At 38.8% G+C, this 27,968-nt stretch overlaps 1 protein-coding gene across 9 annotated transcripts in view; it reads left to right on the top strand.

The window, feature by feature from the left end:
* NAV3 (neuron navigator 3) overlaps positions 1 to 27,968 on the top strand; it is a 507,938-nt gene that overhangs the window by 310,061 nt on the left and 169,909 nt on the right. For all 9 annotated transcript variants that reach the window (XM_030959546.1, XM_030959547.1, XM_030959548.1 and 6 more), the window contains 2 exons: positions 16,593 to 16,710; positions 17,427 to 17,479. In XM_030959546.1, the coding sequence (XP_030815406.1) occupies positions 16,593 to 16,710; positions 17,427 to 17,479 (171 nt within the window). The remainder of the gene's footprint in view (positions 1 to 16,592; positions 16,711 to 17,426; positions 17,480 to 27,968) is intronic.

Raw genomic sequence — 27,968 nt, 5'->3', positions numbered from 1 at the left:
ATATGTGCCTAGAAACAAATGGTCTATGAAACCAGGCTGAGAACAATTCTCTCACTAGATTATTGATTTCTTCAAAAAGTTGACGTGGATGTTAGAATTGATGGCAGCTTATCACACTGATAATTTCCTTCCCTTTCTCTCACCAAGGATTTACATTAAAATAAAGCTTACCAGCAGCTTTAGTTCTGTGGACTGTTTAATTGGAACTCAAAACACCACGTCAAAGTATAACCCTTTCCCTCAGTATTTTCCCTCAGTGCCAGACTCTTAATATTGCCCTGTTCTATAGCCAGGTAAGCAATGATAGTTTAGGTCAGTTTAGGTCAGACTTGGGAGGATTCAGAGCAGCACTTTCAGCAGGTAGGCTGGTTGTCATTCAGTGAGGGTCCTGGTGGGGGACGCTCAGTCTGGCAGGCCAGGGAGAGCCATGACTGCTGGTAGGTCTGGTAGAGCAGCTGTAGCTTGGGACAGCTTCAGCCCCTTAATTCATGAAAACTGTAGGACAATTTAGTTCACTGGAATAAAGTGAAACATTTTTAAGGCTACTTTAATTAGTGCCAAAATATTAGCCTGATACAGAGCTGGGCTCAGGATCAGAGGAGAATGAAAGCAATTTATTGTGTTCATCTGTATGTGCTCTGTATATGTCATATAAATGTATTAATAGTGCCTGACATATTTATATTTTTACATTGAGAGGATGGATAGTTCTACAGTAAATTACTGCTGTTCCTTTATTTCTCATATGCAGGGGTTTTTTATTTCCATAGATGGAATAAACTGAATTTGCTAGAAGCAGTTGACTGCATTTCTATGCTCTATCAAGTTATTAGGCAGCTGCTTAGATATGCATTCTCACTTCTCTCCCCCTATCACCTCCTTCAGTGAGATAAACCCCCAAACAGAGGTTTTGCCATATTATGAAATCCTGTTCTCAACATATTTTTTGTGTTTTTATTTCTGGCCTTCAGTTCCTATTCAATACATGATCACTTATTCGAATGTGTGATCAGCTTGTTCGTAGCACTATATGTGCCAGGCCTGGGATACTTTCTGATTCTGCAGGTAGAAAAACAAAAAGGGAGCAGTGAGACAGTGAGATACAGGTGTTTATCCATATACATATTCCAGGAGTGTGCCCCTCCTGGAATACTTGCATCTCCATAACCTCCTGCTTTGCAAATTCCTGCTGTCTCTTTGCAAGAACAAGTCAGTATAGAACAGATGTACTCCATTCAGTCTTGTTCTGGTAGAAATCACCAGATAATTTAGCAAAGATTTCACTAAAACTGTGAGGAAGAGTGTCTGCTGTGCACTTTTTCTACATACCCTTCTATTCCACTTTCTCAACTAGACGCTCCAGAGTCAACCACAAAATTAGAGTTTAAAGATAGTCATGCACTACATGTGGGATTAGTCTTACTAGTTTTTGTCCTCTAAAAAATAGGAATTTTACTCCAGTGAGGAATTAGTTCTTATTGTATTAGGCTCCCATCCCGCTTGGGTTTCACAGCTTCTGTTTCTCTCAGTACTGACTGTCGATGGAGCCTAAATGCCTACCTCAGGCTAGATGCCTGCGTTTTGGAGGAAAATATCTGTTTCTTAAATACCATCAACTTTAAGTGATCGTCCATATTTATTTCCATATCAGACATACTGGTATGGAATATGCATATAAGTATTAATGAGTTAAATGTGCAGATGTAATCAAATATGCAAAAATGAGAGGTATCACAGCATAGTTATACAAGGTTATTATATTCTATATTATTTGATATATCCTGTTGCAATTAGTTGGTGCATTTATTGCTGTGAGCAGCAGAGGTCACAGATCTGAGCTGGGAGTGTGTGCCACTGTTGGATGCAGCCCTGCTTTTCCGTAGGTCTCTTCCTGTGTAAATTCTGGCTGTTGGTGCTCTCCTGCACCCTGTGTGTCACTGGGCTGTGGGATGAGTGACTGCCATGGCGTGGGGGTGGGAGGTGACACTCCTTCTCCACCAGGCTTAGTCACAGCACATCCTGCTTTCCCTGATCCACCCGGTGGCCTCATGCCACTCCCTGTCCCGAGAGCTCCCTTCTCAGGCTTTGCTCTTCTCACAGTGCTGGGCTTCTCCTGCCTGCCTTGAACTGATTTTTGATGCCTGGCAAAGAACACAGTGTTAGAGAAAGCAGTTCATTCCACCTAATTCCACATGAAAAGAGATTATGGCAGAACAAAGTTTTGAATGGCATTAGTGAAGCAACTGATCCAGCATAGAAACCAGGCAGCTTTCTAAGTATCTGCAAACAAGACAGAGCATCAGATACTCATTAGTACCATAAGCTTACAATAAGCTGTGATGAACACTTCAATTTGCTCAGCAGTGCCAAGGGGGGATGAGGTTGATTTGTTTGTTTGTTTAGCTCCAGGCCCTACTTCTTACCCTAAATGTAACAATTCTTCTGTTTATATATTGTGTTTAGTGGAGATATTTCTTTCTTATGGTACAGGTAGGGGGAGGCCAAACCCCAGAAACTGTAATGAAAGATTCAGCTGAAAACAGATGAATGTGTTTTAATTCCTTTGTGAGGAGAGGAATGTTATTTATTTTTTGCATCAGTATATGTTGCAGTTGGATATTCTTGAGGGAAGTGAAGATCTTGCCTGTACCTGATGTCATGACATTGGGTGTCCCGCTAGTAAACAGATTTACTGAAGCACATTCCTAACTCTTTGTCTGGAATAGCTAGTAAAAAAATTCAGATTTTAGTAGGTTTCTTCCTGACTGCAGGAAGAAAAGAGAAAATTTTAAATCCTGTTTTCTACCTTACATGAACTTGGGACAACTATCTATTTTAAGAGGTAAAATACCTCAATAATCCAGGCCAATCTCCTTGTCTACATCCCAAGATTATTTTAGCCACAATCTTAACATGAAATGTTTACTTATTCTGCACATTGATACTATACAGGTGATTCTGTGATTTGGGGTTTTTTTCCTGCAGTGATTTTTCTGACCCTGGGTTTTGTCTCTGCTTCTTCTAGTCAGCTCATTTTTCTTTGTTCATCATCTCAACAAAAACAATTTTCACAAAGTCATTCTGACAAATTTATCTGAATCCCTGAAAACCTTACAATTGCCTTTGCTCCTAGCAAAGCTCCATGCCTAGCTGTCTCTTACAGATATACCTTATCTCTTAATTTAGATATAACTTCACAGAGACATATCAACCTGCTCTCTTAAGGGAAAAAGCAGTAATGAAAAATATGATATAAGAATATTTTATGAAAGGATATCTTCTTTCCTAATTGTTTCCTTCCTTAGTTCTCAATATTTGATGTTGTATGAAATATTCCCTCCTTATTTCAAGATTTACAACACAACATACAGCAGATCTCCATGAATCAGTGGACTGTTTTTAAGGCATCTGTGAAAAGCAGTTGAAAAAAGACTTACTGTAAGTCAGTTTATATTGCTTTACAGGAGATAAAATGGTGCTGCAGGAAAATATTTTGAGGCCATCAAAAATTTTGACAGCCACTCAGGTTCTGGATTCAAGGTAGAACCATATACAAGGTCTGTCAAGAATATAACAAGAAGTGCTGGCAGAAAGGATCTTTCATGCAAAAACTGGAGGAGTAATTATATGGAAATATTTTCTGTCTTTGCCCTCTTCAAGCTGAGAGCAATTTATTCTTCCCAAAGATGAGTGTAGAGAGTAAGATTAAAGGGCATTTTAAAGCTTAAAAATTATGGTGCTAGAAATCAGAAGCATCAGTTGGAGCCTGTAGGTAAAGAAAGACAAGAATAGGATAAACACTACTTTTGAAAGGTTGCTGTTTGAAAGGGACAAAGCACTTTCAATCAGCTTACACAGGAGAGGTGGATACAGATGTATCCTGCATCCTGCGTCCACATGACCTGCTTTGGGGTTTAAGAGAGCATTTCTACTTCAAGGGGCCCAATTGCAGGTTGGAATGAACTAGGCCATGTTGTGTCTGTCATGGCTCTCTAAAAACTCCACAGCCACAGTGGCAGGAGAAAAGATACCAGTTCCTTCCAGCCAGGAACAGAGAACAGACTCAAGTGACTTTATAAATGCTTTCAAGGAATATTGAAAACAGGCAATGGGGAAAAAAAAGCCCCTTTTTGTTACTTTAAGCCTTTTCTCTGCCTCCTGACTTCAAGTGAATAAATACATGAAGTTTGTTTAGAAGAGTTTGGGTTTCCCTGCAAATTCTGATTCTGACAGCTTTCCACAAAAAAGGTTCACTTGTGCCTAAGTCAGATGGTCTGGTCAGATGAAAAAGCAACATAAGAAACTGGGCAGGCCACAGCTACTTTTAGCTGTTTGCACTGCCTGTTCCCATGAAGGCCACCAAGAGGGGTTTGTACATAGCTGAGGATTTGCACAATTCTACCAGTTGTGCTTCAACATCATGCCTTCCCTAATTTTTGTTGCCTCTCTTCACATGGTTTTGCTGTTCATTTAGTTGTTAGATCCTCCATGAACTCTGCTTACATAGTGTTTATTCAGTGACTGAAATGTATATGGCTAAAACAATTAGATAATAACCATACTAGCTACCTGTTGAGACATTTTCATTCTCTCAATTCTTGGTTTTCTTCCTGTCTCTTTGGGGTAAATCCATCCAAATGCACACTGTAGGTTTTAAGGTTTTGTGCTTTAAAAAAAAAAAATTACCTAGTTACTGCTCAAGGACATGGGTGAGCCTCTCATGTAAACTAGAATGCCCAATAAACTCGTAAATTTTGTTTTGCAAAGAATGGACAATATGCAAATACATGTGCCTGCTGTTGTTTTTAAATAACCTTTTCTTCCCATCAGGTACATTCAGATGGGTTGCCCACTCTATGGGCAGTTTGTTGGTTGAGCATCATTTCAAAGCTGATTATGCAGAATTGTCCTGTGCCCTCTGTATCACTGTGGCTGTTGTGTGATTGGAATTTGGAGTGTGCTGACACAGTTAATGGAAATATATTGTTCTTAAGATAATTATTTACAGAAATGTGTTGTACCACTGAATATCACTGTGAGCATTTTAAATACCATTTTTAGGGTATAATATTTTTAATGGCTTACAATACAAGACGGTTTATCATTTTTATGCTAAAATACATCTTTTACTGCAGTATTTTCATTTTAGAGTGTTCCTTGGGGATTCAAATCCCGCAAGCTGGTTTGACAAAGTCACCTATTTTGCACATTGCTTAGAAGAGAATGCTTCTGTGGACTAGAAGTTGAAGGAATATAATTAATCCACACAATACATTATGTTGAGGTACATTTAATCTATTTCGCCGAGATGGGATTTTTTTTTTTTGCTTTAAAACCACAGACTAGAGAGTCCATTTGCCCACTTTCATTCTTCTTTAATGTATGGAACATCTTTTTTTGGTCAAAGGGACACAGATGAACCTTAAATAGTTCAGCAGACTCCAGATCAGAGCTTGAGACTTAAAAGAGTTTTACTGCTGTTACTCAAGAATAATTATTAGGCAGATAATGCCAATACCATTATAACCTGTAACAAGATGATGACAGTAACATAAAATGAAGCATTGGTGTAACTATGGGATTTTATTCCTGATAGTGAAGTAAATTAAACTGTCCAGGGAAGGTGACAACAAAGCCATCTGGTGCAATGTTTGAGAAGCCTCTCTGTGGGACTGAACAACTTGAGAGATATACCAGTTTCATAAAATTTCAAACTTCACTTTCCACTCCAAGTACCCAAATGTAAAAAAAATGCATTAGGGTTATTTTGTTTTCAGTAAGTTCCTCCAAAGCATTTGTCCATACATTTACATCAAAATGAGAGATATTCAGCAAGTGCTAATAAAAATCTGCAATCCTCTGTTATCAGGGACCTTCAAAAGCAAGTATAAGAATTTAAGGAAAAACTTGTTTTAAGGACTATTCTATTACATATTTATGCACTAAATAATGTAGGAAATGGTTGGACTCTTAACAAAGGATATCCTTTGTACAGTAATTCCTGAAATATGATCTTCCCTCCTCCCCCAAAGAATTTATGTTCCTATGACCTATCTCTCTTGCATTTTAGGTGTCTATATCCATCACTCTTATCCTCAGAACTCCCACTCAGCAGCTGTCAATTTTGGCAGTGCTCATGTTCCGTCCTTAGCCATTGCAGGTTTTTACATTAAGGATCTGTACAGACATGAAATTGTACCTCTGAGAATGCTCAGAAGCTGCGCTGGCTGCACAAAGTCAAGCACCTTGCCAGCAAGGTTTACTTAAAGGGCAGGTGAAATAAGCACCTGCCTACTTGAACAAAATTTAGAGCTGGGGAAAAAATAACCTTGCCAGCATTTCAGAATGAAATATTTATTATTCATCAGCAATAAGTATTTCCTTTAAAAAAACAAAACAAAACAAAAAACAAACTAGTACATGTAATTTATCTTTTTTTTTACATTATCAGGGAGTTAGGAGGTTTATGGGAAAAGGTCCAAAAAACCCAATTTTTCTTGCTGAAAAAGTAGACCAAATGGAGGGATGTCAACAGAAGTCCCCAGAGTTAATACTCCATATCCCCATGAATGATTGAACAGCTGTATGGGCTATCCTGGAGTGCCAGCCTTCTCAGAGCTACCTGAGGAGCGAGTTACTGGTGCCATTAGTGCTGTGCAGCACCACAGTCCAAGAAAATAACTGAGCCTGAAGTGAGATGGGACACAGGGTGGTAGGCAGCTGCGTTAGGGACTCATTTGAAAGGAGACATGATGCTTCTTCTACTGGATCATTTCCGTTTCTTACTTACATTAGTAGGACAAAATACAAAAAGGCTCTTGGAAGGCATGGCTGGAGCACAATTGCCTCTGTAAAAAATAAATGCTATAATCTCTAGCCAGCAGCGTTATTTGTTTGTGTTTTCAGTGAGTCCCTTTCTTCCTCATCTGCTTCCTGCTCACGACTTCCCAAATCTTGAATTATTTTCTCTTTAGTGGTGTGGCTGCAGTGAGAGTATCCCCTTCCTAATCCTTTACAGAAGCCTTTAGTCCCAAGGGGAGAATGTGTGGGAGGTGGAAGATATGGATTTAATTAAATTTACAGGCAGTGGCCCTTTAAAGTGAGTTAGTCAGTCCTTATCCTTCATTTCTAGTCTGTCATCCAAGAGACATGGTATCACCAGAATGTGTATTTTAAAAGAAAATATAGGACAGTGAATGAAGAGCTGCAGATGTGGAAAGCAGTCCCCTGAGGAAGAGGGCCCTGTGTATGGACAGTCATGAGGGCCCAGAGAACAAGCCTCAAACACTAAAGCATCCTTTTGTCTTCAGAGGTGCATTGTGGGTGAAAAAAATTTGAGTCATGGATCATATATGTTTGGGGCTATTTTGGATGGTGCTGTGGTCCTATAGAAGGGTGTAGGAGAATCAAAATCTAGTAGAATGTATGCATGGGAGACTGCAGATTGAACAGTGAACAAAAAAGCCCATGCCTGGCCTAAGGTCCTCCCTCTGTGTGACTCTGCCTCTTCTCATGCAGTGTGTAGCCAAACCATTCGCTAGACGCATTTAGGCACCTTTTACGATAGAAAGGAAGGGTGTTATGGGCATTTTTATTAGGAATCTAGAACCTTTTTATTTCCGTTGGAGGATCCTTCCAAATCTGGTTGTGTTACAGAAGGTGTACATGAGACACATTTTCCATTAAGAAATGAGAAAGATTAGAACAGTGATTCCCATTTGAGATGAAAAATCTTCTATTGTTGTAACTATAAGATTATTTTCTCCTCTTCATTGTTTAAGAATATTGAGTGACAGAATTTACTTCATACATAAAATTAATTGCCCTGAATGATTGCAAATTTAAGTGTTATTATAATCAGAATGGGTAGGTATTTGTTACGGGCAGTGCTTTCAGTGTTGATTGAGGGAAAAAAAGGAAGCGTCCTGAAGTGGTATCCCTATTGTACCAAGCTGCATTTTCAGTCTTTCAGTCTTTGAAACACTGCATTTCTTGAGCTGAAGAGATGTAAGTATAGGCTGTCATCTGTGTAAGCATAATTTCATTTTCCTAAGGTAAATAGGTAGCAAAAGGCAAAGCAGTTGCACACACAAGCATTACAACTCTCACCACCAAGGCCTGTTTTAACAAAGACTCATGACAGTAAGAGTCTCAGATCCCAACACTTCAAATCATTAGCTTACTCAACATTATTGTGTTACCTGTAGCACCTCAGTGGTGTTCTGAATATGTACAAGACCATAATTGATATTAAAATCATAGAGTTGGTGAAAAACAAGTTTTAAACATCAAGGCACAGAGAAATATTACCCAGGAGTTAAAATATCTTGTTATAAAATATGTATCTCATAAAGCAGTGTATTTTGTTTAGTTTGATTTGTAAAACTGTTCTTCCACATGAGGGGAAACTAGACAATTTAAATTAGTTATCTAAGCCTCAAAAAAGTGCTGAAGACTCTATTTTTAAGTTGTTTATGGCCTTACTTGCTACTGTTTTCTCACAAGAAGAGAACAAATGTATGTCTTGATATTTTTGTAATTTTATATATCAGAAATTTGCCTTTCCACACTTAAAAAGAAGTGCTGGCAAAGAGGGTTATTTTGATCCCTGGGCCAAGTTCTTTAATGACAAATTGCAGTGTGGAAAGAATCTCTCTGTCCAAGTTATAAATCCTTAAAATGAGCTTTGATGGAAAATCTGGAGTAGTTTCACAGTGGAATCTTCTCAGCTCCATGTGAGAAGCCCCATTGCTGATTTGGAAAGGCAGGTGTTCACCTAGAAATGGTCTGTTTTATAGCAAGAGTGGCTTTTTGCTTGTGATCAGAAAAAGAACCAACAAAGCAATAATGTTTTTGTTCTCAAAATTATTTCATGCTTTCTACTAAGATTGTAGAAGTCTTGTCCATTCAGCTGTGTGTTATACTGGTGAGCCATAAAGGAAACCTGTTCAAATTCAGTTAAATTTTCCCTTTACAGGAAACTTTACTCTGTCTACTGTGCCTTTCTTTAATATAGTGAATGCAGGACTGGTCATGAAACTTATCTGGGTAGTGACAAGACATATATGAGACTGGAGAGTCACACAAATGGGGTTTCTGTTATCCTGGATACCAAGAAAATTAAAGCATGGCTTTCTTGAATCATCTTTTCCTTTTTTTTTTTTTTTTGAAGGGGATTTTTGAGAGTGCCCAAGTGATATGAGACTGCCTTTAGAATCACTCTGCCTATCTGAACTAAAATGTTGATGCCTTATTAGTGGTGTCTCTAAGTGCAACACTTATGCTCACTGGGTAATCCTGGTCTTCCTCACTGTAATAAAACCATCCCACTATATTAGTTTAAATCAATGTTTTATGTAAAAGCTGCATTGAATAATAGACCTAGTATTTTATTTTACTTTCACTACATGAATGCTGAAATGCACTTCAAATACTATATATATATATATATGTGTGTGTGTGTGTGTATCTATCCATATCTATATCTAAGAAATAGTTCCAAAGTTGTATGAACAAATATATGGCATATTTATAACAGAAAGTCTCAAGGTCGACTGCTTTGGAGGATTGCTTTGTATAGGTGGCACTTAATATTGTCTCCTGATAATTCAGGAAGCTGGAGGCCAGCGTTAATAACTGTGGTGCTGTTGCTCCCTTGACAAATACCGCTTCCCAACAGCACGAGCCTGTAGAGAAGCAGCTGTCTGTTCAGGATCCCTGCAGCTTCAGGACGAAGATCTGGCTCCTTCCAGTGGCATTTTATTGCTATTGCACAAGACTGAAGCCAGTAAATAAAACGATATGATTAAACTGTAAACCAAATCAGTAGGATTCTTTTCAAAGTATGAACAAGTTAATTTATTCCATAAAGTGTTGAATTTTTATCTGAGTCAATATACAAATTACTCAGTGAACCTTACACATGCACAAGTAAACACACATTCTAAGAAGCTTATACTGTTACCTTCCATCTGGCACAGAAGCATCAAAAGTATTGCTCCTGTACCATTGGTGAGTATTGGCCTCAAACATACGTGTTAAATAAATTCCGAGTTGGGGTTTGGGAAGAAATGAGTAGAAAGGGAGCACAGTAAGCCAGTACTAATGTTACTTCAGTGACTCAATCACAAACTGCAAGTGGAACTTGGAAGTATAAAACAGCCCCCTTAAAAGTTGGGTAAGTCATCTAAAGCTTGCCAGTGATTGTTGAAGAGCATTGTTTCTACTAATTTTCTTAGCTGGGATTAGTGGAGTTTTGTTTAATTGTGTTTTTATCTGTAAACTGCTGAGTAGTGTTGATGGATACATGCTGCTATTTACAAAATAGAATTGTACTACAGGGATTCTGACATTTTGGTTAATTGGCATGTATCCCTCTAAGTGGTTTCTATTCCTTAACTCATAATTGTTCTCATTTGCTCAGAAACAGGGTTGGTGGAATGTCATTTAATACTTCTTTCATTTTGTTAAATAAAGTGCATTGGCTTCCATCTTGCCTATAAATTAAGTCATTCTAGTTTCATTTTCTGGCTATATATTTTTAATTGTGTAAATATTTTTCTTTCTCATGTAATTTGCTTAATGTTACAAAAAGTGCCACCCCCAGACCCTAGATTTACTTCATAGCAAATGAATTGCAGAGTATTTTCTATAGCCAATTAAATCAAGACATAAATCGAATGGTTGATCTGTCTCTTATGGCAGTCTAAATGTGAACCATTGTTTTCAAAGTAAGTCTTTTTACTTGCTAAGTGGAGGACTGAAACTAATAAATTATTCTTCTGCATCCCGGAGGCATAACCTTCAATAAGAAAATATTTAAAAGGTCAGATCCTGCCTTCCAGTTGAGATTTCCTTAATGTATAGGGAGTGGGAAGGAGAAAGGCATCTCTCTGCAATCTGATTTCCTCATCCTAATCTAACACTAAACAATGTGTTGCCCAGCTTCTCTTTATAAATACAAACTGCTTCAGGGACACTCTAACACATGCTTTGCTACCCACAATTTATTAGCCCAGAATAGCTAAGTTGAAATAAAGTTGTGGTCATGCCCTCTCCTCTGGCAAATCTTTTTCACAGGGACTCTGGGACTGTTACTCAGGCTCTGCTGGCTATTCAGCATCCAGGGTAGGCCACACACTGGACAACCTCCCAGGAAATAGATATACAGCATTTACAGCCCATTTTGTAACGTACGGGCCAACAACAGAAACAACTCATCAATCTCTTCTTTTGCAAGGGCAATTTGAAAAAGTGTTCATGGGTGAAAAGTTCTAAGTGCTATCAACTATCAGTTGTTTCCAATGGCAACATTTTAGGTTGAGTGAAAACATTACACTAGAAGTCACATAACCCTTTTATAAAGTTAACAGTGCCATATTTCCATTTTGGCTGACCGTTAATACTCTAGTCTTGGGGCTATTTAATAGTTTCATTTTCCTTTACTCTGTTTTTCATAAAGAAAAAGAATTATGAAATGTACTGTTATAATCCAAACATAGAATAAAGGACAGACTCTCTCTGCTCTGCTGAGAAGTAGCATTGTGCATTGCTGTGAATTATTGCAACCCAGGTATACTGCTAGCAACTTTTTTTTTTTAAATAGATAAATTTTCCTTCCATTTGTCCAACTGTTATTTGCCACAAAATAAATACTAAAGAAAAATTGATGAGAAGCTTGCTCTTGACTATAGATTCCTTTTGGGAAATGAAGTTGTTAAAAAGCCTCCCCACCCCCAAAGGTGCTTATGCTAGTGAGCATTGGAGGACAGCATTTCAAGAGTGCCGTGCACAGGGATAAAATTGTCTCCTGCAGAATATTTAAAGGACAAGTGATGAGAGCTGGATTCTGTCTGTTCATTCCACATATCTTTTTCATTTAGTGGAAAAATATTTAAATATTTTTGAAAATTAACCTATGCTCCTAAATGGCATGGAAGTCTGTCAGGGTCTTATTGTACCTCAACTGGCAGCAAGTGCTGTTCTCCCTGAGCAGCAGCTCTGGCACATAAGGGAGTGACAGAGGCACAGGGAAAGGCATCTTCTTGATAGCAACAGGGACCATTTCAAGAGCTGAGATTCTATATTCTGTAGCAAACAAACAAAAAAATTTAGGAAGTATCCAAATTCTTGGAATATGTATTTTCCCAGCAAGCATTTTCCTAAAGGTACCTGATATAAAAGCTCACGGAAAAAATTATTTTCAACTCAGAATATCTGGGATGTAGTCCCAGCTGTTTGCCCTTGAGTGAGCCACATCAAAAAGCAGTCTCTATGCCTCAGTTTCCTCACATCTACAGAAATAATAAATAGAAGGAGTGATCTCATTTATGCCTGGAAAGCATGCTGAGCTGATCTAGTGAGACACTGACAAAGTGTCATGCACTATTATTGCATTAGGCTGACTGCACTTCTGAAACCTCTCTGACATTTCCCACTTGGCCTCGATTGTGGGTGGTAACATTTCTCTATTAAAGAGGATGCTTTATATCACTGCCTGATGTAAATGACATGGTTCATGATTAAACATTTTCTAAAAAGGCAGTAACCTGTGAGATCCTCTCCCTCTCTCACTTCATTAAGCTACCACATTACAAAGTGTTCTGCTTCATTACCGATCCTGCCAAGCAGCTATACTGTGCTCCTCGTCCCTGCATGTGAAGTATCGAGGTGAAGTTCATAACTATATTTGGGTATCAGGGTTTATTTCCTCTACTCTTATGAAGGGGAGGAATGCTAGGGGAAACTGTCATTAGCATCAGCAGCCTGTGCCAGGGCTCGGGCTGCCCGCTGAATCCCGTTTGTGGTGTGAGCGCTTAAATCACCGGGCTTTGGCATGGGGCTGGGACCACACAAACACAGGAGGATCGGGTCTGCTCCGCTAGCGTGCTCCTGAGAGCGGTGCGGAGCACGGCAGAGAACAGCCACTGTCCCTGCACTGCCGGCTGTCACAGGTAACAGTGGCTGTCCCCTATGCTGTCACAGGTAACAGCGGCTGTCCCCCATGCTGTCACAGGGGACAGTGGCTGTCACAGGTGACAGCGGCTGTCCCCTGCGCTGCCGGCTGTCACAGCTATCAGTGGCTGTCCCCTGCGCTGCCGGCTGTCACAGGTATCCGTGGCTGTCCCCTGCGCTGCCGGCTGCCGCTGGAGTGAGCCGTCCCGGTCGCTCGGCCGCGCGGGCCCAGCGGGGCGGCCGCAGAGGAAGGCGGGCAGGAAGTGAGTCAGGCCGCAGCCCGGCCCAGTGTGTGGCTGTAGCGCCGGGTTACTGGAGCAGCGGAGTAGGGAGGAAGTGTTGCAACAACTTACACTCATGACTGTGTTTCTCTCTGAAACAGCCTCGTTATAGAAAAATCTAAGATAAGAGGATTTTGGGGAAGCGTTGCTGCACAATTAGTGCAAGATGTCGTGACCTATTGCTGGTTCTGAGAGGAGGGACGGCATGCACGGCTACTCCTTAGAGCTGCTCTGCACCCAGTGGAAGGGGAGCACTCATAAAAAGGAGACTTTCATGAAGTTACTGATTTTTGATCTTCTGTTCTGAGTTTTCTCCCATGATAACTGAGTATTGTGAATGATGAAGCACACTGGAGTTTAGATTTTCCCAAGGATTTAAACATAAAACTTAGGAGGTGCATTGATACTTGAAAACTGTGAAGGACAGAGTCTCTATTTCTCATTACGTTTACATGAGAGAATTTAGTGTAAAAAGGTTATAGTGGCATGTGTACGTTCTTATAATTTCACGTGTCTCTCTTCATGCTTTTCATTTTTTACAAGACTCCTGACCAGTTGGGTTCCCAGAAGAATGAGATGAATGAGAAAGGCATCCTATGGGGAAGGGGGTGGAAACAGAAGCAAGTGGTATTTCCTACAGAAAGAAAGGAAATAAAGTGTGACATTCCACTGCCAACTGGGTGTTGGTTTGCTCTATTGTCTCCATCCATAACTCTCTGCCTTCTTGATTTTTTATAATACATCTGAAGTGAAAAATCTCCTCTTTTAACACAGCCTCCTCCCAGTACTGTTTTTGTACCATTGCATGACTATTAAATGCTGACCATCAGAAAAAATTTGGTATGATGTGGATAATCAGCCTTTGCTTACAAAATGCTGATTGCATTCTTTATGCATATCACTTTTAAATTCATGAAAAAAGAAAATTATTAAGGGGGTGGATGGATCAGTGAAGTCCATTCTTTGAATACTAGACACTTGCAAAGCAGCTGCTATGTTGAAATGTCCTTGTCTGCTTAGGGGGAGGATAGTTCAAATTGTAGTCAGAATTAGGACTGATACACCCAATTATGTGAGGGTGTGACAAATGAAAAAGGAAATGCCTGGTATTTTTATTTGTAATATGAAACTAACCTATAATAATACTAGTGGTATTAAATTTTGTATGTTCCAGTGGATCAGTTTCATTGGAATACAGAAAATAGTTCTGTTTATATTAATAGAGAGTATTTTTGAAACATTACTTTAAAAGTATGACTGAAGTTGAAATACTAGTAGTAGGGAATATATGATGCTATGGGTGTGGTATGTGTCTTTTATCATCATGGTTTCATATTATTTTTAATATGTGTCATACAATCTTTGTAGAGACCCCACATTCACTCCATATGATTATATGGCTGAAGAAACACTTCCTTAGCTACAGTTTGCTTTAAAAAAAAACTCAACATTTTAATGGAGTCTTTTATGTTACTCAGCTGTAATAGAGAAAAAAAGAATATCAATCAGAGAAAACACTGATTTCAGCCAGTGAAAGCACAGGAGATTCAAGTGGACTTCTGGGTGTAACATGGAGATTAAGGGTCCCATTCAACAGCAACATCCTTTGACTATAGGAGAGCTGAATGCACTTCCACAGTTTAATTCTGTGGAGTTATTAAAAATTCTAAAGCTGTCAAGAAAGCTATGACAAATCACTGGTGGTCCACCTGCAAGAATATGGGAAGAAATAGAGTAGACCAAACAAGTTCTGATTTTCTCTCTTTTAATAAAGAGGGAGAAAATCTGTGGCAAAGGTACTCAGGTAGCAAACAAGTCCTTAGCAGGTGAGCATGGACAAAGTGGTGATACTTTTGTGGGGTGGAAAGCAGATAATGGTTCTCTGAGTTAGGCTCTGGACTGGGAATTGCATCTGTTTTCCCACCCTGGCTCTGCCACAGATTTCCTCGATGAAATAAGCAAGTTGTTAATGGCTTTGGCCTCTGTTTTCCTCTTCACAAAATGGGATTCTTACCCCTTCCTCTCCCAAGGGTCTATGAGGTTAAATAAAAAGATGTTTATACAGTAAGCTTATATTTTATTTTTTTTAGGAAAAAGATGCAATTTCAACATTTTCAAACAATATTCTCAGCAGAGGAAGAGTCTTGGTTATTACATTTACTCACACGGTGGTGCTATTATACATATGTGCTTTCTCTTAGTGTTATCATCCCACAGCAGTGGGAGGCTTGGGAGGTTCTGTACAAGTCCTGTTTTCTGGAGTGAGGAAAGAGGTCACAGACACCCTGCAAAAGGGAGCCACGGCTGGCTGCCCCAGATACCCTCCTGTTGTGTGACACCCCCTGCCAACCTCCAATTCTATGAGCTCCTTCTGTATGCTGGGACACCCCAGTAAGGTGTGAGAAGCTCTTGGGGTGCACTCCTCCTTCAGTGTAGAGGGGAAGGTGTCCCTCTTTTCCCACCCTAAGTAAGCCTGGTTCTGCTTGTGTGTGTGCTGTAGGGGTTACCAAATCCTCTGTGTACTTACACACCTTATGAAATGCCTCCAATCTCTCTCTTCATGCCCCTCTCCTCCCTTATTTTGCAGGATGTAATTCACCTGGTTCTTTTCAACCTTTTGTTTACAACTGCCATTTTTGTGCTGCCAGTTGCTAAGTATTTAGTGCTGCTCAGTCTCACTGTTCCTCCCTCCTCTTTAGGGAAAGGAAGGGCACAGCATATCTACAGAATATATGTGCTCTAATTCCAGTGATATGACTACTGTTCATCTGGTGCTCCCAGTCTTCTCTGTGCACATTAGAGCACTTTGAACTGTAGGCAAGGGGTAAATGAAGTGTCCCTGGGCAGTGAGCTGGACACAGTGATTACTGCATAAAGTGTTACAGAGGCATCGCCAGGTGCAGGAACACCCAATTAATCCTTACTCAAACACAGGCACATGTCTCTTCTATCACTTTCTCTTAGGCAGCCCCAGAGTATGAGTGCTGTTGGCAGGGCATGTGTGGAGGTAAGAAATGTGGTGGGAGGTGGAATTTTGGTAGATGTGATTGATTTATGACAGGAGTTTCCTTTACAGTCATAAGGGGAATTTTGCTTGGTCACAGCAAGTTTGAACCCTCATGAAACAGCCTGAATCATTTGAAGCTAAAATAAAACAGAGAATGGCAGGGGGAGGGGCATGACCGTTAGGGAGGAAAAAAAAAGTCAAAAAACACATTAAAATTGTTTCCCTTAGTGCTGACTTCTTAAATGGGAATGTGTTCCAGAATAGTTCTGCTATGTAAGCCAACATTTGTTTTAAGACTTTTTATTGTCTTTTTCCCTCTCTTCCCCTTGCCCTCCCTCTCTGCTCTGCAGATTTACACTGACTGGGCTAACCACTACCTAGCAAAATCTGGCCACAAGCGGTTGATCAAGGATTTGCAACAGGACATTGCAGATGGAGTTCTGCTAGCAGAAATCATCCAGATCATCGGTAAGACCAGGGCTGAGGGAAGCACTGCAAGCTGACTCCTTGCGTGGGGGAATATATAATTCAAGTTGAATGTATTTAACAATAAGATGAACCCTGAATAATACAATTTGACTGGGTCCATATGTCTCTGATATTTGTGCAGTTCATCCTTGTCTTAATTAAAAAATATGTTTATGTGAGCATGTTTGGAAGTTGCTGTTTAACCATACTTTAAATGGCCAGAACTGTATCTTACACACTTTGAATTGTCAGAAATGAATGCTCCATTAAACCATATGTCTCCCATGTGTGCATTTTGTTAGTTGGAGTGGCTCATACTTTCTGGGATGCCTTGAAACTGTATCCTGACCCTGCAAAGACAATTGTGGAAGATTTCATGTCAGCAGTTATTTTGCAGGGGCTGAAGAATTAGCAGCGACCTCCTTCGCACTTCCCCCTTTGCATGATTTGGCATATGGAAGCAACTGCTGCTAACAAGAGTGTTGTTACTGTACAACTGAGCTTTACTTAGAAAAGAGCTCTCTGTCAACAAAACCCTCTGCATTTTATTGCTGTGCCTTTTCTGCTTTTCTTCAGATTTTTTTTCTGTTTTGATTTTTAGGTTTTTGGGTTTGAGTTTTATTCTTTTCTTTTTTGTATTTTTTTGACCAGGGGTTGGAAAGGAAACTTTTATCTCATTGTTTACTTTTGCTTTTTCCCTCACTGTTTTTGTTTAGCAAATGAAAAGGTTGAAGATATCAATGGCTGTCCACGGAGCCAGTCTCAAATGGTAAGAATAAAATATATTTTTAGTTTGTGTTGGCACCACCCCACTTTCCTAAAATGCTTTTTAATAAGGATTTATATAAAATATGAGTATTCTGTCCCATTTTTACCATAAAGTCCTAATTCTCATGCAGGTTCCCGATACTTATTTTCCACACGTGCTTAAAGTTTTTAACTTTGTTTCTGTGCTAACTTTGGAACTTGAGATAACCTGGCAGCAAAACTTCATCACTTCTAATTAATCCAGAATTGCCTTATCAGACCTGTTCTTGTGTGGATCCAAATAATTTCGTTTAGCTTCATTTTAAGGACAGTGAATCCAAGAGTAAATTATTAAGTGGAGTCTTTGTGTCTGGAAAACTGGTTTGATAAACAACACTTGCCAAATTATTTTTAAAATATAAATAGCCTTTTGGATTGTCCACTGTGAAGTCCAGTTTGATGACTCCAAGACTTTCAGAAATAGCACTTTAGTCATATAGCTCTCTGAGCTATAGCTGGCAGCTGTCTAAAGACTTTTTAATCGTCTCAGACAAGAAGCATTTAGTGACTGTGATTCATATGGAATCCTATTAATCTTTTACTGTGTTTATGGCTAGTCAACTACATTTAATAAGATGAAACCTCCTTACAATACTGTGGAAGTGACAGACACAAAATCTGAGCCTCAGTAAAATCACCATTCATTTATTGAATCATTTGCAATCCAAGTCATGTTCTCCCATGCTGAGGTCTTTGCCTTTCTGTTCACATTCAAATAATATATAAATAAAGTGCATAATTGTGTAGCTGGCAAGGATTTTGGAGTATAGTGATTTGGTCAAACTTGCATAATGCTAAACTGCTGAAACTGGGTTTAAAAATGGAAATGAAACAGAAAAAAAAGTGCATTTTTTCAGTGCATTTATAAAGGTGGAAGGTATTTGCAGCTTTTTTCTGCAAAGTGTCGAAAGGGAAGGAAAAATTTTTGAGTACTAGTGGAGTGAATAAAGGGGTCTTTTGGTTCTTATTGTTCAAAAAATGTGCAGGTTTAGAATAAGTTTTTTCTCTGTCTTTCAGACTTTTTGAAACAGTCCATAGAAAGAACACACACAATTTCCTTAATAATAGTTATTATTTTAATTACTCATATTACAGCAGCACCTAGTGGCTGTGTGTGAGAACTTTGCGAACTCCTGCATGGAGCTCTAATATTACACACACAGATCAAGAGATAATTGCTCTCTACTTCAATCATGTTAAAACTTGCCATTCCAGACAGGCAAGACAAACAAGGAGACACAAAAGCACAGGGAAGGGGTGTGATTTTCCAAGATTATGTAAGTGGTTGGTGGCCATCTAGGACTGCTTACGGACCCACCACTGTTCTCTGTCGAGCTTCATTTCCATGACAGAAAGATAAGCTGCAGAGAGAACTATCCACTCTAGCAGTGCTTTATCTCCAAAACAACATTGGTGTATGTTCCCTGTTGCATTTTTATGTGGAAAAGGGATTCTTGATTTGATCTCTAGCTCCATGCAGCTATGGAGGACATGTGGTCAGTGCATGCCCATGCTGCAGTGGTACTTGTGGCTCTCCTCATGTCCATCTTTCTCCTCCCATAAGCCCATGCCGCAGCTCAGCCAGGCCAAAGAATATGTCCCAGGTGCTCTGGGTGTCAAACCAGGTGCTTTGAAAGCTGCTGTGCATAGTCATGCCTCAGTGTTTGCACAGTGACTAAAGTGTCACATTTAGCCACTTTAACTTCATAGTAATATATTTATTTATCCGTCCTTTGGCACAATCTCTTTACTGAATTGTTTTATCTCTACAAACTGATCAGATTATTCTCCTGACTTTTCACATACCAGTTCTATACTGCTGATTTCTTAACTAAGTTAGGAAATTTAAAATGTACTGAAGTTAAAGTCATTTAAACTTGTCAGTTTTTCTCTCAGAGACCCCAGGTTTTGAGCCTGCTCTCTATTTGTTTCCTTCAGGCTCTGTTTAACCTAGCCAAAGGCACAATTTTACCATATTTTCATGTAATTTTCCTTGGCAGCGCTCAGTTTTGCTAGCCTGCTCAGTTAATTTGAGGGCAATTCTCTTCTCCTCATAGCAATGGACTCTTGGGGTGTTTGTGATATGCAGGGGGAAAAAACCAAACAGCAGTCAAAGCTAGTTTGCATGTTGTATGTTTGTCATACACCAGTATATAGCAATATGTCCTGTCAGTACATGCTAGAACATCAGCCATCAAACCAGCAACAATCAAAATACTCCAATAACATTTGTTAGCCATTCATTCACTGCTTTAATTTAAAAGTTTTTAGTTAATAAACCTCAAGAATCCCACTACCCTCTTCTTGAACATATGTTTTCATAATCCTTGCTCTCGTAACTTGCAATTAAGGGGAAATGTTTTCTCTATTCATCTGCCATTTGATACCCCTTCCAGGAGGCCTTTGATACCCATTTTCAGGAGGTCTAAGATATTTTATTATTAGCTTTAAAAAAGCTAGGGAGCAGTGACATGGATTGTCTGCTGTTGGAAATTCTTGCTACTCTCTGTGGATAATATTGATACCAGTTCATAATTAATCACTACCAATATTCCCGAAGTCTGTTCCACTCGTAATTTGGTTTTCCTCTTGCCAATGGCATCATCTTTCAAGTGAATGATGCCAATGGCATAATCTTTCAATTGAGGCCTCTCAATTCAGCTGTTACTGAATTTAAATTGTAAACATATTTTAATGTTTATTGTAAATGTATATAAAATACTTAGTTTTTCTTTAGTTAGTTCTATTGCAATGTCTTGTGTGCTGCGCTCATTTTGGCATTGATGTATAAATACTTGCAGACAAGTTGAATTGGCTACATAGATCCAAGTTCATAACAACTAAAAACCTGTGAAGCCCAGCAGCACCCAGCTTCTGCATAGTTAACTTTACCAAGATTCATTATGTTCACCCATTTGATGTTGCACACAGAACCTGAGTATCTGAGATGTACTGGGGGATAAATTATTTCATATTCAAATCTCAGAAACTTTAAACAAATTAAATTAGTAAGAAAATCGGGGAGGTTTGCTTGTTTGCTGGGTCAGTCTGCTGTGGTGATTTTAGTATTTCTTATGAATTATTTTTGTAAATATAATAAGGCTTTAAGCCTCTGTGTATTACAGCATATATCAGTCTGGAGTGTCACATAGAGTCTTGCCTATTTTTTCCTTACAGCTATGCTTCCAAGGAGCAATACAGAACTTCTATTTTTTCATCATCTTTTTGAATCCCTTCAATGCAAAATAATGCCACATGAATTTTTATCTTTTCCTTGTATGGATTATTCCATAAGTCTGTCAATTAAGGACATTTCATATCATCTTTATTTAGAAAATAATAGGTTTATCTTTTGATAAAATCCAAAGCTAATTCCTTTTTGCTTCTTTATAACCCATTTTTTTCTTTAATTTCTGTTTTACATTCTCCCATCATTAAAAAAGCGAGATAGCCTTTTTGGTAGAAAATAAGTTATAAAGCTTTTATCTAATTGTTCAGAGAGAAAGCATTCAGCGTTTGGGGGTTTTTTCCTCCTGAACAAATGATAAACATAATGGAAAATCTCCAGTGTTTCAGCTTTTAACACATCACATCAAACATACAGTAATCACACAAAACATACCAATTCAATCCGTGCTGGGGTAGTTGGAGAAAATGCAAGAGAATGAAAAGGTCCTGGACTGAAAATCCTTTAATGGTGAGATTTTCAGTTTTGTCCCTAGTGACTTTTGAAAAACTCATGTTTCTGTTCTTTCCTCATGTAGTTTACAGTGCTGTCAGCAGCATAAATAGTAAAATAAATTCAAAGTTGACAAAAATTTTTAGTTTATTGCACTTCAAGTTCATTTTTCCTTCAGAGATCACTGCTGCCTTAATAGGTGTTTTTTAGAATTAGCTCTTGCTACTTCCCACAAGAACTGTCTCTGCTGATATCCATCTCGGTACAAAAGCATCCTTAATTTTTGTTGGTAGCAGGGGTTTTCTCATAGTTATGATAGTGCTGGAGAGACCTTTCTTATTAAAGAGTTTCCTAGTGTTGTTGTATACACTTCATGAAGACTCTCTTTTATTTTGTCAGTCTGATCTTTGGCACACTTTTCTACCAGTTTTTACAACCCAAGGTATGCATCAAAGGTAATTTTATGATTTAGAATATAGATATGCTGCAGTCCCACAGAGAAAATTGAGTTCACTAATAATACAGGTCTTGTTCCTCCTGGAAAACAGGGAGGAGAGAAGAGGTCTTGGAGCTGTAGAACATTGCCATATTGATAAGAATCTTTACTAAAAAGCTTTAGTTATCAGAGCTAGCAACAATTTTGGGTGAACAGCAGTGTATCTGATAAAAGTGGGAATTGGTGTGACTATGTTTAGAACTAATAAGATAATTTCTACAACATAGTTCCTGATATCATTAATAATGCCTTTAAAAAGATGCTAATAAGTTTAAAATGTTTTGTAAATAGACAGAAGAATACCAAAAATGTTGCTTTATTGTATGAGACTGAAGAAAAGTTGTGTACATTAACAAGAGGAAGGTAACAAGAGTAGGTGAATCAGTCGTTGCTTAACCAGGGAGCTTTTTCTGTGACAGAGAAAGTTAAAGAAGTGTGTGAAGCCTAAAGAGAGATACAGAATACTGTGTATATACTGGTAGACATTGCTTTGTAATTTATTGTGCGAGATGAGCTCTGTAGTGTTCCTGTAGTCCCACAGAAGCCCATGGTGGCTTCATCTCAGAATCAGCCTATAGACAGGATAAATGGGTGGAAACTAAAACTGCTAAATGTGCCATGTGTCCTTCAGATTTCCTCTGACATGGATGTGCTGGGCAGACACTGTGGAGTAGCACCCGTCCGTGGCCAGCAATGTTGATATCTGGGCATGAGAACATCAGCACGATACTCTGTGTCTAACAGTTGTTTGTGAAAAACAGGATAATTGTGTATAAAGTAAGAATTGAGGGTTCTACTAAGGTTCAGGAATTCCATGTGAAAATGTGTGTGGTATGATTGTGTGTAGCTCTTTGAGGAACAGGAAGCCTGAAAATGTCATCCCTGTGTTCACTGGCAAGTGGGCCAACATGTGAGCTCTTCCTGCCTACACAGTTTTAAACTGTATTAAGAATTTCCTGGCTTTGCTGGTGCAGTTGGTGAGACTGGCTGTATGGGTTCAAGATATGCTTTCTGTGCTTTGGAGCAGCTTCAGGCAAGCCTTCCACACAAGGGTAACAGATTGAAATATATACAGAAATTTGTCTGGGTGAAGAAATATGGTCCCTTGGGAAACTCGGAATTCAATCTGCGTTCTGAAAACTAACCCCAGCTCCCTTAATGTGTGGGCCCGTCTCTTCCTGCAGTGACACCTATATGACCCCATTTGACATCTGTATGACCCCCTTTTTTTTAAATTCAGACAATATTGTCTACACTTTTTGTGCAGCCTCAAGCCAGATTGTTGTCCAGCTGGGAATTTCATGAGGACACTTTGCCCTCGGTGTAGATGAGCCTGTCCCCAAAAGTTAGCAAGCTCCCATCAATTGCATTTCTTCCTTGGACTTTTTAAGTGGTGGCAGAAGCATCATGATCCCCATTCCCTGGGAAAATTAGGTCATGGTAGTGCACAGCTTGTATGTTCTTTGGTGTCCTGCCTCACAAGGATTTACTTACCTATTAATTACACGTTTCTGAATCCAGCTCTTGTGGTTTGGCAGAGTTAAGTCTCATGCAGTAAAAATTTTATGGGGGCAACTGTGCGTTAAATACATGTTAGAACCACGCTGGTGACAAACACTTCTTTTCACAATCCATTCTCTCCTGACTTGCAACACTGCAGCTTTGTGTGGAAGAGCAGACAAGGCTGATACAGCTCCATTATGAAAGGATATAAGCAGATGTTTTTCTGTGAGGGAGATGACACTCCTCAACCTGATGCATATTCGAATTTCCCATTTTCAAATATATATTTTTGCTTTGTGAGTTTCTTCACTAGGTAGGTGATTTCCATTAAACTTTTAACCTTTCTGGGATTCCCAGAACGCAAAGGCCCAATACTGTGATTGCCAGGAGCATGTCCTAGCTAGCCTTCTGCAGATGCTTTCTTAGAGAAGCCCTCTCATTTCCTAGGTAGGTTCAGGGTGTGATCTTCTTTTTAGGAACTAATCCCATTCCCACATCCTTCCCCAGTGATTGTTCTCAGCTGTTTGAGGGAGGACTTCCTTGAGCATGTTTGACACATCAGACCCTTGCACGGCACTGCTCAGTCTATAATGTACAAGATGTCTTCAGAGCATTTGTAACTTGTTTGGTGTTCAGTGAAAGCTGAAGCCAACTCTTGCTGGAGTCTCCCATATTCCAAGCTCTTGAATCATGAATGATGAGTGCAGGACAAAATTTTAGATGCTGAGCTTCAGGATTGGAGTTTCCTTCTTTCTTTAAGACATCAACAAAGCCATTTTATAAACTTGTGTATGCCTTGCAGGGGGCTCATGCCTTTTTTATGTAATCCTCTATGCCAGAGAAATTTAAAAATTCTTTGGCAAAAAGCAATGCATGTAGATACAAGTACAGTGAAAATATGCAAATAGATAATGCAAACTGAAGGATAGTTAAGGGAAGTAACTTCTTTACTAATCTTCATTAGCGTAGACCTTGATTTTTTTTTTTTGTTTGCAGATGAAATTAACTTGACATAATGGCTAGAGTAAAAATGAAAATTAGTGTATCAAGACTAGAGATATATAAAACCTCAAAAGAAAAAAGATAAAGAGAATAATGAGGATCTATACAAGAATACATTTTGGGAATAATTGTGACTGTATGAATGGAGAGATTAAAGAAAAGAAAGAGAATAATTTCACTAAGGGCAAGGTTAAAGGTGTTAATGATGGTTGAATCTCAAGGGTGTAGATGTTTGAATTCTTGGTTCAAGTTTTGTTGATAAGAGATTATTAATGTTATTAACACAGCCAGTTTGAGTAAGATGAGAGGCAAACTGGTTTAGCATAGAACTGGAAGAGGAGTAATTCCAAGTGCTTTTGTAAACAAACGCTAAAATTTCCAGGAACTGAAGAAATTTAAGAGAAAATATAGATGGGATGACAGCTGGACAGACAGAGTAACAGATGCCTTTTTGTGGTAGACCAAGCATATTTTTTACTCTGAGAGAACAAGGAAGCTGAAGAAAGGATGGAAGAACTGATGGAAGTGTGAGATTAGTAGAGCATAAAGAATGGAACCCTTCATTCATCTTGCCTAAAGAATGTTACTGTTTTAGGCAGGGGAGGAAAAGGCAACAAAATAGTCTCTTTTTTTTTGAAATTGTTTGATTCTAGTTTGACTTCTTGTGAGTCCTCTTTATTTTACACTGAAACAAGCAGTTCTCTTTACATTTAGAACATTACATTTGAGAACATTAAAAGGACGACAATATTTATAACACTCCCTCTTCACAGAATAGCTCCGAGTTACTCACTGGTATCAGGCACTGTGGCTCAAATTCCCCTGAGTCACTCCCATTTGATTGTCTGAAGCCATAAAAGAAAATGCTGCAGGAACACATCCCAAGTGTTATTTTACTAGGCTAGAAGTACATTATTCATGAAGGATAAATCATGTGCTGTTATTAGCCTTTTGTTTATACTTACAAATCCCTTGTCTTATTACTGTGTAGAATCATAAGAGAACAACTCATCTAGATGTTAATGAAATAATCATGTGATGAAAAGTACATATATTGTGATGAATACTCATACAGTCTCCAGGAAATGACTACTGAGTCATTAGGTTATAGTTGAGTTTGCTTGGTTAGGACTGGAATTAGGGTTTTGCACACTTTGCTTCTGTAGACCAAGGCTACAGAAACACTAAAAGATCTTTTTGTTCCTTAAAGTCACCTGTTTTCCCTCAAACACTGCCTTCCACTCCCCTCTCCCTCTGCAGTTCCTTGAAACCCACCTCCCCTCAATCTCGATTTGGAACATGCCACTTGAGCCCCTGAGATATGACCACCTCACCCATCTATCTCTTCTCCCCATCCCTCAGCTGTGTTTGTCAGGAATGTAAATCAATCAGAAACTTGACTTAAACTGTATTGGGAGGACATGCAGAGATTAAATGCCGCAGTATGTTTGAAAACTAATGAGTGATGTACACTTTGAAGTATTCATTGTTTGAAGAGATGCAGTTTACAGTCTCCATTTCACCCATCTTTAATTAGCTTTCCATGCTCTTCAATTTTTAGTTCTTTTTTTGGTGGTTCTTCTTTTTTCTTTTTTTTTTTTTGCCCCTCAAAAATGTCATGTGAACATTCCCTGGAGTTTTGGAATAGAAGAAATATATATTAGCAATGCATATGCTTAGACAAAGAGGTGATGAATAAATGGCCTTGAAACCTGCATTAGTAGCAATACACTGAAAAGTCTAGACATAAGCATGCAGTTAAATACATCCACACAAATTGACTATGACACACATTCTAGAAAGCACCTGTGGTTATAAGATATTAACAGATATTTCCCAGATAGCAGCAACAGATTACAGTAAATATGTCTGCTTCATGATGGTGTATTTTTATCGTCCTCTATAGGGAGAGTATGTTATAAATACCAGGAATGTCTAGAATGTTTACTGGATTTAAAAATAGAGAAGAAAGTGTGTTATATTTAGCTGAACAGCAAAAATGCATATTTAAGCTGAACAAGAAAATAAACAATGTATCTGAAGTGGTTTTATTTTACAGTATAACCAAACAAGGCTTTCTCATAATGTTGAGATTTTGTCAGCTATCTAGATTTTTTCAAATGTCTGATTATTTTTGAACTGTGGCAAGATGCAAGTTCTCTTATAGTTATAGTTAAGGACTTCTATTTAAATATTTTCTAACCACTCCCACTTCTACTTAGACTTCCGTAGTTTTGAGTGCTGTACGTTATTTAGAGAAGGTTATTGTTCTGTGTCTGTGGAGCTTTGAGTTTCCGCAGAGAGGTAGATTTTTCACAAAAGAACATTTCTTAACATTGTGGGGAAGTACCTGGGCCTTTCACACATCCTTCTTCCTAGAATAATCTGCCACTGACTCTCCTGACAGTGGAGAATTCTGAAGCTTCAGTAACATGCAAGTCTCTTGAGAAACAATGTGACCGTGTGTTTTAGTGTGTGGCTAACACACATGGCTGTGCATCTCTGTAAAGTACCTTCTGCAGTTCTGATTGAACTCTCAATGATTTTATTCACTTTCAAAGGTATTTAAGCCCCTCTACCTCTCATTTGTGAATCAACATTTGTTGGAGCTTTTAAATTCTTGGAATTTCTGTATTATCTGGACATCTGTGAGAGCATGAGATGGCCACTCTTCTACAGATATGCCAGAACTAACATCTCTGTTCCTTAGGATGAGTCCAGATTAAGTTTAGATTAGAACTACAAGACAGATTTTGAAAATTAAGCATTAATGTCTGCAAACAGTAAGTGAAGGCACATTTGCTCCTACTTGGTCCTACAGCAAGTAGAAGCATCATCAGCCTGTACTTGGTTGGGAAATACAACTACTGGGAAGATGTTTTAATGGAGACACAGGAACTTTGCAACTGTCCATAAAATGCTGACTGTGGTGTAATGTGTAAAGCAGCAGAGGGTGCCAGAAAGCAGCACGTTGTGGCTTCCATAATAATTAAAGGAATTAGCAATGTTAGGGTGGAACAGGGTTTGTATTGTGAGTTTAGCTGCAGAAGGGAAGAAAGACACTCTTCTTGTAATTTACACTACTTATATATGTTTTAAATTAAAATAAATAGTATCCAACAAATGATCAAGCTTTTGGAAGTATTGTGTGGTTGATTATGCCAAGGTGACAGTACTGGTCACTCTGTCATCTTTTAGCCACTCTACAAATGTGGTATTTAAAACTTTGGTTTTACAACAAAGAGACTGCAAGACATGAGGCTAATAAAGTAACACAGAATGTCCTAGCAATATAGTTGTTAATTACAGACTAATGTGGCAACAAAACTTATCCTGTCTTTCTACATTTAAAATTACGACGTGCATTAGAAAGTCTTGACGCCCTCTCCCTGCTCTCCTGTTAGAAAGTAAAATATCAAAAATTTGCTGCCTTAAAAAGTTTGAGTTTTTTCAGCAGTGTTGCATTACTTCCAGAACATAATGCAATGACAGTGTTAGAAAAGGAAGAGAAAGAATGAAAGTAGGTGTCTATTGAAACTGCTGTGGTCTGTCCAGATGTATTTTCTCACTCTGCCCTTGATCTTTGCTGGAACAGAAGCTGCCTGCATCTGCTGCAGCTTAGCGTGAGCTGGTTTCATGGAAAGAATGCCAAATCTGCTTGATCTTAGTGTCTTTTACATACTCACCATTTTGGAGTTCCTTGACTTCTACGCACACTAACCCACCTAACCTTGTGCTTTTATTTGCCCTTAATTTTATTCCACGGACAAA

The sequence above is a fragment of the Camarhynchus parvulus genome, chromosome 1A (assembly GCF_901933205.1).
Source record: "Camarhynchus parvulus chromosome 1A, STF_HiC, whole genome shotgun sequence".
In the NCBI taxonomy this organism is placed as follows: Eukaryota; Metazoa; Chordata; class Aves; order Passeriformes; family Thraupidae; genus Camarhynchus; species Camarhynchus parvulus.
The sequence above is the reverse complement of the archived record's forward strand: the minus strand, read 5'-3'. Positions and strand labels throughout refer to the sequence as shown.